General features: G+C 49.4%; 2 protein-coding genes across 2 annotated transcripts; one reads left to right on the top strand and one right to left on the bottom strand.

Moving 5' to 3' along the window:
* The first annotated feature begins 3,655 nt into the window (after nt 1-3,655).
* Nucleotides 3,656-5,029, top strand: LOC135820074 (uncharacterized protein K02A2.6-like). The gene has a single exon (XM_065333380.1). It carries the CDS (start codon nt 3,656-3,658, stop codon nt 5,027-5,029), a length of 1,374 nt encoding a protein of 457 aa, XP_065189452.1.
* Nucleotides 5,030-5,433: 404 nt separating this feature from the next.
* Nucleotides 5,434-8,226, bottom strand: LOC135820073 (uncharacterized). The gene has a single exon (XM_065333379.1). The coding sequence runs from the start codon at nt 8,224-8,226 to the stop codon at nt 5,434-5,436; it is 2,793 nt and encodes a 930-aa protein (XP_065189451.1).
* Between the last annotated feature and the right edge of the window lie 5,578 nt (nt 8,227-13,804).

Raw genomic sequence — 13,804 nt, 5'->3', positions numbered from 1 at the left:
TTCGCCTTGTGGTTGGAAGACTTCGAAGCCTACCTTGACCTACAGAAGATCGACGCAGCCGCGCAGAAGAGGAAACTGCTGCTGAATATTGGCGGAATCGACCTCCGGCGGATCACCAAAGGCTTGGTTGTGACCACAGCTGAGGCAGAAGGGGATGTCCCACCTGACACGTACACTCCTCTGAAAACGGCCTTGGAGAAGTATTTCAAGCCTTCCATCAACCTGACAGCAGAACAGCACAGGTTTAGAGGTCGGAAGCAGAGGAATGGGGAGACTGTGACAGCCTATTTGTCAGCACTTCGGGCTATGGCACAACAATGCAGCTTCGACAGCACCGATGTGGACACAATCGTGAATGGAGTCATCAGAGACCAGTTCATTGAAGGACTGCAGTCATCAACTATAAGACGAGAACTCCTAGCGACCGCAGATCTGACGCTAACTGCGGCATCGGCAAAGGCAGTAGGAATGGAAGCATCTATACTGGACTCGCTACTGTACGAGCAGCCAGTAGCACCGACTCCGCAGCCGCTATCATCATCATCGACACCAATGGTAAACAGAGTCATGTCAGGAGAGGAGTCCAGGAAAGTGGCAGGAGCCTCGGCACAACCTCCTCGACATAAAAGGCGGAAAGGAGCGTACAAGTATTGTGGGGGGGGGGGGGAGAACATACCCCGGGAAGATCCTTTTGCCCGGCAGGCCGGACTAGATGCCGGCACTGTGGGATAGTGGGCCACTTTCCTCAGGTCTGCCTCCGGAAAGACAGACTCAGCAATAAAATAGAGGAAAATACATTGGTGGTCGAAGACGAATTCGAAGAGGCTTATACCATGGAGCCTGCGGCAACGCTACGCGCAGCTCATGATCCCCGCTATTGGGTCGATGTGCGGGTTGATGGTAAGATAGTACACGGTCTGTTAGACACGGGTGCCACACGGACAATAATGCCCTGCACGGTCGTCCAGCCAGAGGAATTACCGGACAGACGACTCCGTGGATACGGTGGCCAGGAAGTCCACACACTTGGTACGGCGACCGCAACGTTTGAAGCAAATGGCAGATCGATAGCTTGTCGGTGCTTTGTGGTCTCACCCGGGAAATGTCCCCTCTTCGGACAGGACGTCATTCAGCAGTTACAATTGGTCACTGTCACCGTTGATGAGCCAGACATCAACACAGTGACTATGCCGCCGGTAGACATTGCCGACATCAACACAGTGACTATGCGGCCGGTAGACATCGACGGCTGTGAGCTGGATGACAGCGGGATTTGGTGGAATCCAGACTCTGCGTCCAAGACCGAGAAAATCGTTGCACCGTGGATTTGGGCTGTTATTTCCTCAGCGGTAGGCATGGCTCTCTTCTCCCGAATGATGTTTTGGTTCAACTTCCTGTAATCTATACACAAGCGAAGCTTGCCGTTAGATTTGCGGCTAGGAACTATCGGTGAGATCCATGGAGTCGCCTCTTTCACTGGTTCGATAATTCCAGCCTCCAACATTCGACTTAGTTCTGCCTTGACCTCCTCGCGGATGCTGAAAGCATGTCGTCGGCATGCAGACGCCACAGGCACGGCGTTTGGGTCCACGGCGATGTCTACCGGCCGCATAGTCACTGTGTTGATGTCGGCAATGTCTACCGGCGGCATAGTCACTGTGTTGATGTCGGCAATGTCTACCGGCGGCATAGTCACTGTGTTGATGTCTGGCTCATCAACGGTGACAGTGACCAATTGTAACTGCTGAATGACGTCCTGTCCGAAGAGGGGACATTTCCCGGGTGAGACCACAAAGCACCGACAAGCTATCGATCTGCCATTTGCTTCAAACGTTGCGGTCGCCGTACCAAGTGTGTGGACTTCCTGGCCACCGTATCCATGGAGTCGTCTGTCCGGTAATTCCTCTGGCTGGACGACCGTGCAGGGCATTATTGTCCGTGTGGCACCCGTGTCTAACAGACCGTGTACTATCTTACCATCAACCCGCACATCGACCCAATAGCGGGGATCATGAGCTGCGCGTAGCGTTGCCGCAGGCTCCATGGTATAAGCCTCTTCGAATTCGTCTTCGACCACCAATGTATCTTCCTCTATTTTATTGCTGAGTCTGTCTTTCCGGAGGCAGACCTGAGGAAAGTGGCCCACTATCCCACAGTGCCGGCATCTAGTCCGGCCTGCCGGGCAAAAGGATCTTCCCGGGGTATGTTCTCCCCCCCCCCCCCACAATACTTGTACGCTCCTTTCCGCCTTTTATGTCGAGGAGGTTGTGCCGAGGCTCCTGCCACTTTCCTGGACTCCTCTCCTGACATGACTCTGTTTACCATTGGTGTCGATGATGATGATAGCGGCTGCGGAGTCGGTGCTACTGGCTGCTCGTACAGTAGCGAGTCCAGTATAGATGCTTCCATTCCTACTGCCTTTGCCGATGCCGCAGTTAGCGTCAGATCTGCGGTCGCTAGGAGTTCTCGTCTTATAGCTGATGACTGCAGTCCTTCAATGAACTGGTCTCTGATGACTCCATTCACGATTGTGTCCACATCAGTGCTGTCGAAGCTGCATTGTTGTGCCATAGCCCGAAGGGCTGACAAATAGGCTGTCACAGTCTCCCCATTCCTCTGCTTCCGACCTCTAAACCTATGCCGTTCTGCTGTCAGGTTGATGGAAGGCTTGAAATACTTCTCCAAGGCCGTTTTCAGAGGAGTGTACGTGTCAGGTGGGACATCCCCTTCTGCCTCAGCTGTGGTCACAACCAAGCCTTTGGTGATCCGCCGGAGGTCGATTCCGCCAATATTCAGCAGCAGTTTCCTCTTCTGCGCGGCTGCGTCGATCTTCTGTAGGTCAAGGTAGGCTTCGAAGTCTTCCAACCACAAGGCGAATTCCTCAGCTTGGTTCGTGTCCTCAGAGACTTGAAAGGAACTTGGGGCTCTGCCGAGAGAACTTGCCATCTTGAGTCCTGCTTGTTCACTGCGCCAATGTTGTCCTGAAGACTGAACTGCTGTTACATACTAGAGAGACCGAATATAAGGTAAATAGGTGCGAGGTACATATTGTGACATAACTAACACAAGGGTACTAAAGGTGACACCTACATAGTATTTACTACCACATTACTCCAATACTTTAGCAAAAAGCTAGCAACCGAATGAAATGGGCAACGCAATATATTAATAAAACAACCGAGTAAATCAATTTCGAATGATCATATATCTTGCTGAATCGAATGATTAACCCAACACTGAGTTCAACACACTCAAAGAGGAGGCCGCGTCTAGACTGTTCCGTCTGTCGTTCTTCGACGTCACGCCAACCAGGGAGACGGCCATTAGTGTGGATGCATCTCCATGTGGCCTGAGAGCTATACTGTGGCAGAAGGACAATCATGGCCGCTTTCAACCCGTGTCATGCGCTAGCAGAGCTGTCAAGGATCCCGAGACACGGTATTCGCAGCTCGAGAGAGAGATGCTGGCTGTGGTTTTCGGCTTGGTAAAATTCCGCCAATTCGTACTGGGGCGACAAGTGATCGTATTCACTGACCACAAGCCTCTGGTGGCAATCGTAAAGAAGGAATTCGATCAGGTGCCAGCCCGAGTGCAGCGATGGCTGCTGGCAATCCTCCCGTACGACTTTCAGTTGACCTATACGCCAGGAACGTCAATGATTTGTACTGACGCGCTATCGAGAGCCCCCTCCCAAGCAGTTGAAGCCAGTCCGGCAGAGGCCAGGTCAATGAAGGAGTATGTTGGCTTAATCCTGGGGGAAGCTCCAATCTCTTGCGAAGATGTCCGGCTAGCCACAGACACTGATGGTCAGCTAAGTCGAGTCAGGAACAGAGTGTTACAAGGCAAGTGGAATACATGCGACGGCAGCGACGAGGTATACTTTCGAATAAGGGACTCGTTGTCAGTGGTTGATGACATCGTCATGCATAACAATCGCATCGTCATACCCGGTACCTTGTATGACCAAGTCCTCCGTATCGCACACGAAGGCCATCCAGGACTCGACACGTTTCTGGACACGTTGCGACAAAGTGTATGGTGGCCGTCCATGAGCAAAGATGCCTCAGAATTCGCTAGGACATGCTCGACATGCTGGAAGAGGCAGCGGAATCCTCCACAACCCCTCCAACCGTCAGAAATCCTACCAGTCTGGTATCGGGTGGCGGTGGACCTCGTGGAGATCGAGGATCATCACTTCTTGTCGGTCATCGACTACGGATCCCGATATCCCGAGTTGCTCTTGCTATCCAGCACCACATCGAGAGTCATAATACAAGCATTGTCGGAAGTATTCGCAAGACATGGTCTACCGGTGGAGCTAGTTAGCGACAATGGGCCACAGCTGGTGTCGGACGAAACAGAAACTTTTCTCTGGAAAGCAGGAGTCAAGCATATCAAGTCGAGCCCGCGGTATCCATGCTCCAACGGAATGGTGGAGAGATTCCATGGCGTCGTGCGCAGGCGCTTGAGTGGGATGCCTTCATCACTACCTCTGAGACAGCGACTCCAGCAAGCGCTATTCGGCATTCGTACATCCGTGAATCGGATGATTGGGACATCACCAGGAGAAGCATTCTTTGGACGGGCCCTTCGAGGACGATTGCCGAATCTAGCTAACGGTCAAATCATCAACCGGGAGAGGCAAATTGACCAAAAAATGCGAATGGCCCATCAACACGATCAGAAGAGAGGCGTGCGGGAGCTCCCTGCTCTCGAGCCAGGCAGTAAAGTGGTACTGCAAGACGGATATAGTCAACCGGCCAAGGAATGGTGTGTCATACGACAGGAAGGCCGTCAAGTGGTGGTGGAAGACGGTGTGCGCACGGCCATAAGAAACCGCCGGCAAGTCAGGGAGACTATCCCGCCATCAGCAACTGAGGCGACCACCGAGCGGAGCCGTAGCCCTGGGTCTGACAAAGATGCTGCAGGCACAACGGAAGAAGAAGCCCGAGCCGACAACAACCAGCCACAGCTGCCTCGACGTTCTAGCAGAGTGAGCATGCCTGTGGAGCGGCTAGGATACGATTGAAACGATTTTACTATAATAGCATGGCATCCTTAGTAGCCGGAGTAGTGACAATAGCAGCATTCATTCTATCAAAGTCATGAGCAAGAATAGACAGCAGTAATATCCTCTCGTTGCTAGAGTGTTTGGGTTGATCATTCTTTTCAACTTCTTGTTGGTAAAGTGTTGGGTTAATCATTCGATTCAGCAAGATATATGATCATTCGAAATTGATTTACTCGGTTGTTTTATTAATATATTGCGTTGCCCATTTCATTCGGTTGCTAGCTTTTTACTAAAGCATTGGAGTAATGTGGTAGTAGATACTATGTAGGTGTCACCTTTAGTACCCTGGTGTTAGTTATGTCACAATATGTACCTCGCACCTATTTACCTTATATTCGGTCTCTGTAGTATGTAACAGCAGTTCAGTCTTCAGGACAACAGTCGGTGACGACTTCAAATGGCGCACCAGACAGGTAGATGCGGCATTTGCGCACGGCCCATACTACAGCGAGCATTTCCAACTCGATGACAGCATAACGTGTTTCAGCATCAGACAGGTAGCGGGATCCACACTGAATAATACGCCACTGATCATTCTGCTTTTGCCAAAGCACGAATCCGAGACCTCTTAGAGCGGATGCATCGGTTTCAAGCCGGAGGTCTTGACCAACTTGATAGAAAGCGAGTACCGGAGGAGACAAGAGAGCTTCCTGTGTCCGTTCAAACGCTGCAGTGTGGCTAGCGTCCCACATGAACTCACGGGAGGTCTTGAGCAGGCCACGCAGAGGATTGGTCAACTCGGCTAGATGTGGAGTGAACTCACCACATTGGTTCACTAGACCGAGGAACGAACGGAGATCGGTTCTGTTGGCGGGTACTGGAAACTGGCGAATACCGGACGTCTTATCATCGTCGACGACCCAGCCATCAGGTGTGACGTTGTAGCCGCAGAAATGGACACGTTGCGTACCGAACACAAACTTGGCGGGGCTGAACGTGATACCATGCTCCCTGGCGCAGAGCAGAATCTCGCGCACGTGGCTGACATGCGACAGAAAGTCGTCGTCGTACGCTAGGCAATCATCGACTACCTTGCCGAGACGCGGGATGGCAGAGAACGCAGCATCAGTGCGCCGGTTGAACTCATCCCCAGCAGATATTAGACCCTGCGGGTTCCGTAGATAACGATATCTGCCGTACGGGGTGATAAACGTGGTGAATTCCTGAGCAGTGTCACTGAGAGGAATCTGCCAGTAGCCGTGCCTTGCATCGAGCTTCGTAAAGAACTTAGCAGAGCCAACTCCAGAGACAACGTCACATGCCGTATGTACGGGATGCGCGGGACGACGGACTTGGTCGTTCAGCCGCTTGAAGTCAACTGTGAGGCGCTTCTCAGTGCTGCCCTTCTTGTCTACTATGACAATCGGATGGCACCATTCACTGGGCTCCGTCACTGGTTCAATAATCCCGTCGCTGACCATGCCGTCGAGCTGAGTCTTGATCTGGTCCCGGAATGCATACGGTATTGGTCGAGCAGTGTGCACACAGGAAGGCTTAGAATCATGCTGTAGCTCAATTTCCATTGGCGGACCTTCCATTGGCTTCAGACCGGAATCCGAGAAAACGTCAGCGAACTCTTGCAGGAGCTGCTCACGTGTCCGCGCTAACTCAGCATCACTAGGATGAGCGCATGACGAAACAGCTGCACAGATCTTGGGTGAAGATGCACCCTCGTGTTCAGCGGTGAATTGGACTGGCCAATCAGGTGGGAGAAACTTCAGTGCACGCAATGAGGTATGAGACAGCAGGGCATCGTGTAGACCCTTGTACACATGGATGACGGTTTCATGCTGCGTCTCACCGACTCGTAGAGTCGCACGTATCTTGCCCAGGTTGCGTAGCGGCTCACCGGTCACAGCCTGCACACAGTCGTGGTCGTCATCTAAGTTCTCGACGAACCCACCGATCTGCTTGAGGTGCTCCTCGCCAATGGCATCAACGTCACTGCCTGTGTCTGGTGTCCAGGACAGTTGGGATGGCTGATCCTCTGTTTGCAGCATGGTCGAAACAGGTACTGTGCGACGGTCCACGCGAGACGCACGCTGTAGCTTCAGCTGTCCAAGCTTGGCAGCAGAGCTAGTCTTCGGCTGTTTCTGGCGCTTGCACATTCGCTGAAAATGCCCAATGCCATGACAGGAGTTGCACTTCTTGCCCTTGGCAGGACATACAGATTTCGTGTGGTCAGAGCGACCACAATTCGGACAAGTGGACTTGGTCGCACTTGATGTCTCACTTGGCTTAGAGTCAGCTGGCTTGTGACATTTCTGCTGCTTGTACGCCGACTGCTTGGCAGCACTTGCCTGGAGGCCAGGACTAGGCATGTTTGCCTTGGTGTGGTATGCTGCTTCCTCCGTCCGACAGAGGGTGACAGCCTGGTCGAGCGTGAGACCATGAGTTGCGAGCAACTTGTGTCGCGTCTCATCGTTCCGCACACCAATTACGACGCGGTCGCGCAGAGATTCCTCCTTGAGGGTACGGCCGAGGCGTTTGCACTGCGCACAGCAGCGAGCATCACACGTTCCACATAGGCTGTGTGACAAGAAGTCGCATGCACTTTGTAGTTCACACAGGGCTGTGTAAAACGCATCAAATGATTCTCCAGCTTGCTGGACACGCTGGTAAAACTCTATGCGGTCCAACAGTGGATTACGTTGCCGTCTGATATACGCCTGAATGCGCTCCAGCATCAGGTCGACGTCAGCTGAAGCTGGTATGCAAATAATATCCTCTTGGATAAAACGTCGCAGCTCCTCATCGAAACACTGACGTAGTGTTGCCACTCTGGCCTCACGAGCCTGGCTGGCCAAATGCTGGCAAACACTAAAATCTCTCCAGCTTTCAACGAAGGAGTGAAAATCAGCCAGCGTCGCAGACGACAATAAGTGTGGGCAGGAAACACTGTTCACTGGCCGTGGTGCTGAGGTCTGCGAGGTGGACTGAGCTGGTGCTGAGGGCTGGGGAGTGAACTGAGGCTGCGATGGTGATAGCGACCTGCTCTGAACATTCTTGAACAGATCTTGCATCGCCTTATCACGAGCCTCAGCTGCACGCATCTGCTGCACCATAAATTTCATCAGGACACCCATTTGAGATTCCTGCTGTCGCTCGGTCGCGGAGGACAGGTCAAATCCGGTATCGTCCTGTGATTGTTCCATTACGATTAGTCACTCGTCCACGAGTACGAACAAATACACTACTAAAATAATTCAACTGAGACAGAGTTTCGATCGCGGAAACTACTACTTCATACGGAAAAAACAACTGGGCCCGTGCAAACACTACAAGGTGCGGACACAAGGCACGGACACAGGAAAGAACAAGTTCACTGTGCCATGATACGTTACTATTTATTCGTGAAGACTTGGGAACGGAAACAAAACATATACATGTCATGAGAAAGACCAACAGGAAAAAGAAGCACACTCAACTAATCCGTGTGTGTGCGTGCATGCAGTACAACTATGACGTAATGAATATAGATACACATCAGCTGCCATCCAAACACAATGGATGAAGTAAGAAACAGAGCGTGATTTAGAACGAAGAAAGGTTGAGGAAGAGATCGAGAAAAATCGGAGGAAAGAAGATGAGGAAAGAGAGGAACGGCGCCAAAAATCAGCCAAGGAGGACCAGGAGTTCAAGCAGAATCTGCAGGAAAGTTCCCAGCGGGGCTCAATGGTCCTCCAGCAGGCAAGCATGGAGTTTATGGGGTCTCTCATGAAGAAATTTTGTTCTTGATTCCCCAGGCGTATGTTGTGTGTTCGTGTTTAACTCGTCATACAGTGCTTCAGAATCTATTGTTACAGTTTTGTCATCATAATGGTCTCCTATTTTTGAGTGTTATGCGAACCCCTTTTCCACCAAAATTTTGGCGATTCAGGCTATATGGGTGTGATTACGAGTGTTAGCATATGAGAGTGAGCGTTATTGCGATGTCTGTGCCTCCAGGAGGGTGTACTTTTGGGTATTTATGGTGTGGTTTCATTCCACCGACAACACAACATGAGGTCGACAGAAGACACGCGTCAATAAATAAAATGATTCAGCAAACAACTTGATTGTCCACACCATGACGCGCCATCAAAGGTCCAGCCAGAAGATTCATTTTCAATGCAACCAAATCACACGACAAGAGCAATACCTGATGGATGCTGATATTATTTGACGTTTGGACAATGAATGTCTTCTTCAAACAATACAAAGATGATGAAAAAGTCTTTCAATGTCCTCTTCATAAAGATATTGAGAGACTAGAGAGTTCAGCTATATGTTGAATTCGAAACAGCACGACTGACGACATATCCAGACATTACAACGGGAACAGGTAGGTTGGGGGAACGACATTTATTATAGACGACGAGACAAATGACCAAGACGAACGAAACGACTACATGGTGATTATTGACGAGTGAGAAAAGAGAGAGGAAGAGATCAAGTCTGAACGGCAAGATACAGGGCCTGGGTAGCTATGGCAAATATGGGGGCGCAAGTAGCTACCCAGGCCAACGGAACAAAAGGAGACAAAAGGTGCGTACGCAAGTGCATGCAGGCCAGCTAGAAAAGGTACGGGAGGAGGTACCTAACATATATCAAATCTGCCTCTAGTTGTATAATAAAATGATAAAGTAACGTATCAGCTGACAGGGTTGTTACACACAAGAGTCAATGCAGACGCTGATGGGCAAAATTGGCCAGAAGCTCACGGATCTGGTCAGGCTCATTCACCAAAGCTTGGGGAACAGCAGCATGAGTTGGAACTTCAACTGTTGGCGCGGGAAGCCAGGATTCCTCAAAAGGACACTGGCATCTTTCACAGACATTGTGCAATGTAGCTGCTACTAGTGAAACACGTGTTTCAAATTTCGGATCTTGGATGAAATTGTGCACGAGAATACTCCATCGTCCTTTCAGGCGTCCAATGGCATTCTCAACGACCCTTCTCGTTCGAATAACTGCATAATTGAAACTCTTCCGTGGGCCATTCAGGTTGTTGCCATCAAAGCATTTGATGATGGTTGGCGATGCAGCAAAAGCGGAATCAGCAACAAGGTAGGGACGGACCTGCTGGTTTAGGACATTGACAGATGCACCAAGAGGAAGGAAATCCCCATTGTTTATTCCGTGGCGCAAGCTACATGTGTTCCAGGTGTAGGCATCGCCCATACAGCCCGCTCTTCCAGCATTAATATACTCTATTACGCCTCTGGCATCTACGCACAACAACAGGACTATGGCAGGAAACCCCTTACAGCAGTGGTACGTATCGCCGTGTTCAATGGGTTTTAATATTCGCATGAATGTGCCATCCAGTGCTCCCGCAACCCCAGGTAGGTGGCACAAGCCTCGGAAGTCCTGCATGGTCTGCTCCAGCTCTTCGCCCCGTGGGAATGTCACCACCTGCGGCATGAATTCAGGAACACTTCGACGCCATCCTGAACGATTGTATGGACAGTCGATGTGCCAATGTGGTAGTCTGTACCGAGTATATGGTACGCTGGGCAGTGGGCCATCCACTCCAAGAAGATTGCCATGCGTTTACGTCCGCATATGGTCCTTCTGAGATGGGTTGTGTCCTTCTCCATGCGCTGGCCGATCTTGTTGTACACGTGTGCATACATGAAACACCAGTAGGAGCCGGCCCAAAAAGACCAATAGGAGACAAATATGAACACACCGTGCCACATTTGGATACTAAAACTACAAAAGAAGACAAACGCACACGTGGTGACAAGAGCTTTCATGGAACAAAACGAGCAACAGAACGAATGCAAGGAGACAGACAATCACAACGTGAACAGATGTGTTTCTCTTTTGCTTCTCTGTTTTCTCTTTGATATGGATATTGCCAGCATCAAGGGGCATGCCTTGATGGCACTTCTGCTCTTTCGTGGTTTGGGACAGTTGCCACCAGATCAGAGCATCGAACAGGAGCAAGTTCCAAAAGCTGACACCGTGCCGCCGATCCCCTTTCATTTCCACCAAAAATCATCACGCCGTCGTCAGATCGGACCAATGTCCTGCGACATGATGTTCATTCCGTTCCTATTTCTATTCAGTGAGCTTCCCAAGAAAAGGAGATTTTGGTCTGCGCACTCAGAAACTGATCTGGATGGACGCTGGGAGCGTGAAGTGATGGGCACGTGGCGGATTATTGGCGAACGCTTTCCAGACTACGAGGATAAAAAGTATCTGGAAGCCTTCCGTGTGGATGTAGCAACATTTGGTCAGCTGTACGATTGTACCTGCTGCGCCACTTTTGGTATATCATTGCCGTAGCTCCACTCCGCTTCTGCATTTAGAGTCTTTTCTCTTTCCAAATATCCAGTGGTATCACGCCCTGGCCAGGACCGCACCTCCCGTGAATGCGACTCCCTGGCTGTGTCCAAAAAAAGCTGTACGTACAGCCGTACGAACAGACTGTACGTGCTTGTGTGAATGCACAGGCATGAAAACGACGTCTGCCAGTACGGCGTATTTCAAAACGTGACCCGTTTTGGAACGTAGTATGAGCACCCTATTATACTGTAAATATACAAATTTTCGGCAGCTATTTAATTTCGGCTATATTCGGCACCGACCCAAAACGCCTAAATTAAAACGCCGATGTAATATCTCACAGCATCTGTCACATTATACCATGCCCTCTACCCCACGCCGAAAATAATTCGCCGCCGAAATGTCAAAAATCGTGAAGTGCCGAGATTTTGCAGCGCCGAAATTTTGTATATTTACAGTACTGGACCTAATGCAGAGACCATGGCGACCCTATTAACCTCCCTATACATAATGTCACTGAAGGAAAACTCCACACCAGTCGTCACGAGCAACATAAGTTCCCGGAATGCCGTCTCCGATATCCACGGCGTATCAACTTCATCATTTCGGTGCAACACATCTAGGCAAATATTGATAGTCTCTTCTAGCGGAACGTTCGTGAATAGACTCACAACATCAAACGAGCACATATGCGCGGAGGCCGGGACTGGGTGGGAGCGAAGGACGTCAATGAATTCGAAGGTGTCTTTAGCTGTATGTTTGCAATAGAACTTTTGCACGATGTCAAGCCAAACACACAGCCATTTAGAGATATTATACTTCAGTCACTTTTGCATCAATTGTTGCACCAAAAAATGTTGGTGGCGCAAGGAAAAGCTTGTCGTTTGGAGTGACAAGTGATCACGGCTGCTTTTCCTTGTCAGAGTCAACAATACACTTTTTTCTGCAGCGGTGGGAGTGGTATTGGAGTAGTAATTGCTCATTACACGTCGAGGAGGGCGAGCTTTCCTGCGCAGATATGACTTAGGCCTAATTTTTGAGCATGGTCGAGTGGAAAAATTGAAAATTGTCCATTTCAAGAAAACCCAAAAGGGATGAACGGGGACATTGCCTCAGTGCTAGAAGAGGTGTTCAACTATCTGCTAGTGTATAGTGTTTGCTAATTTAGGACATAGCTCGCTGTTTTATCATCGCTTGTAATTTGATTTGGTAATGTAATTGTTTTTAGTATTTGCCCCCACTACTTCTGTTGATCTCTGCCGGTCAAATACGACGCTGTATTTGACTCCCTATTTGACGACTCAGGCATCATAATCTTTGGACTTTCGATGGTCTTACTTCGAAGTAGAAATTTTCTCTCCACTTCAAAAAGAAAATTAAAAAAATAGGACAATTAAGTTAGAAGAAGCCACTGGCGATGAGAATCTGTACCAGCATGTATCTCAAGCAACCCCATCTACCACACAGCCACTGTGCTGCAAATGCTTAATCTTGTTGTTGCCACCGCCTTGTACCTAACATTTCCACCTTACCGTGTATACTATTGTACATATGCTATACCGAAGGGTTAGAGTAGCCCCTAAAGGACCAGTTTATATATTTCACATATGAGCCTCTAGATCTGAAAGGAGACGTATGTCGTTTCGCGCAGTACTGAGAAACATGCATTTCAAAGTTGAGTTTTCCGCATAAAACGCTGTATAATTCACTCAGTATAACACCCATAACTCTGTGAAAGAGTACGATTTTGTACCTACCGGTAGGTTTTTTACAGAGTCATCTGCTGGGATTCAGCAATGTCAAAGTATAGATAACTCAAAATGTTCAGAAATGACATAAGCCCCCTTTTGTGATCTAGGGGGCTCATATATTGTTTGCTTTTACTTGGTAGAATGTATCTGTCTGCGAGTTAGAGTTTTGAGTTATGTATCCATGTGTGTCTTATGGTATCCTCCATTTGAGCCAAATGCAAACGTTGTTTATTGTTGTTTCTTGTTATCGCACAATGTATGATAACATAGGCAAACGAATTATAGCGAGGGCTCTGAGGTTTTATGACCTTGGTGGCTTGATAGTCATAACTCGTAACCTATCGGTCCTTTTCTTTTTAGATATCCACATGAGTCTGCTTATTCGGCCACTAAAGACGTCTATCTGCCTACCTGTGCAAGTCGCCGGGTCTGCTGACATTGAAAACCATCTGCCATCTGATTGACATTTGTATTGAAACGCTCCCGCAAGTTGATACCCAGAGTTGCACACGAAATATGTAGCTGCCGGGAATACTCTAGTAGATGGAAACACCGCTTTTCCATTTGGAAGTTGTAGGTTATCCGTACATTTTTTATTTCCTGGAGAAGCTGAAAATGGAAGAATACAACTGAACAATATCGTCCCATTTCGTTGTTCCGAACATATAGGATCATTGTGCAATGAACCGCCAAGCCGTTCGTATTG

This window comes from Sycon ciliatum, chromosome 6 (genome assembly GCF_964019385.1).
Source record: "Sycon ciliatum chromosome 6, ocSycCili1.1, whole genome shotgun sequence".
NCBI lineage: Eukaryota > Metazoa > Porifera > Calcarea > Leucosolenida > Sycettidae > Sycon > Sycon ciliatum.
This window is presented reverse-complemented; position numbering and strand designations above follow the sequence as displayed.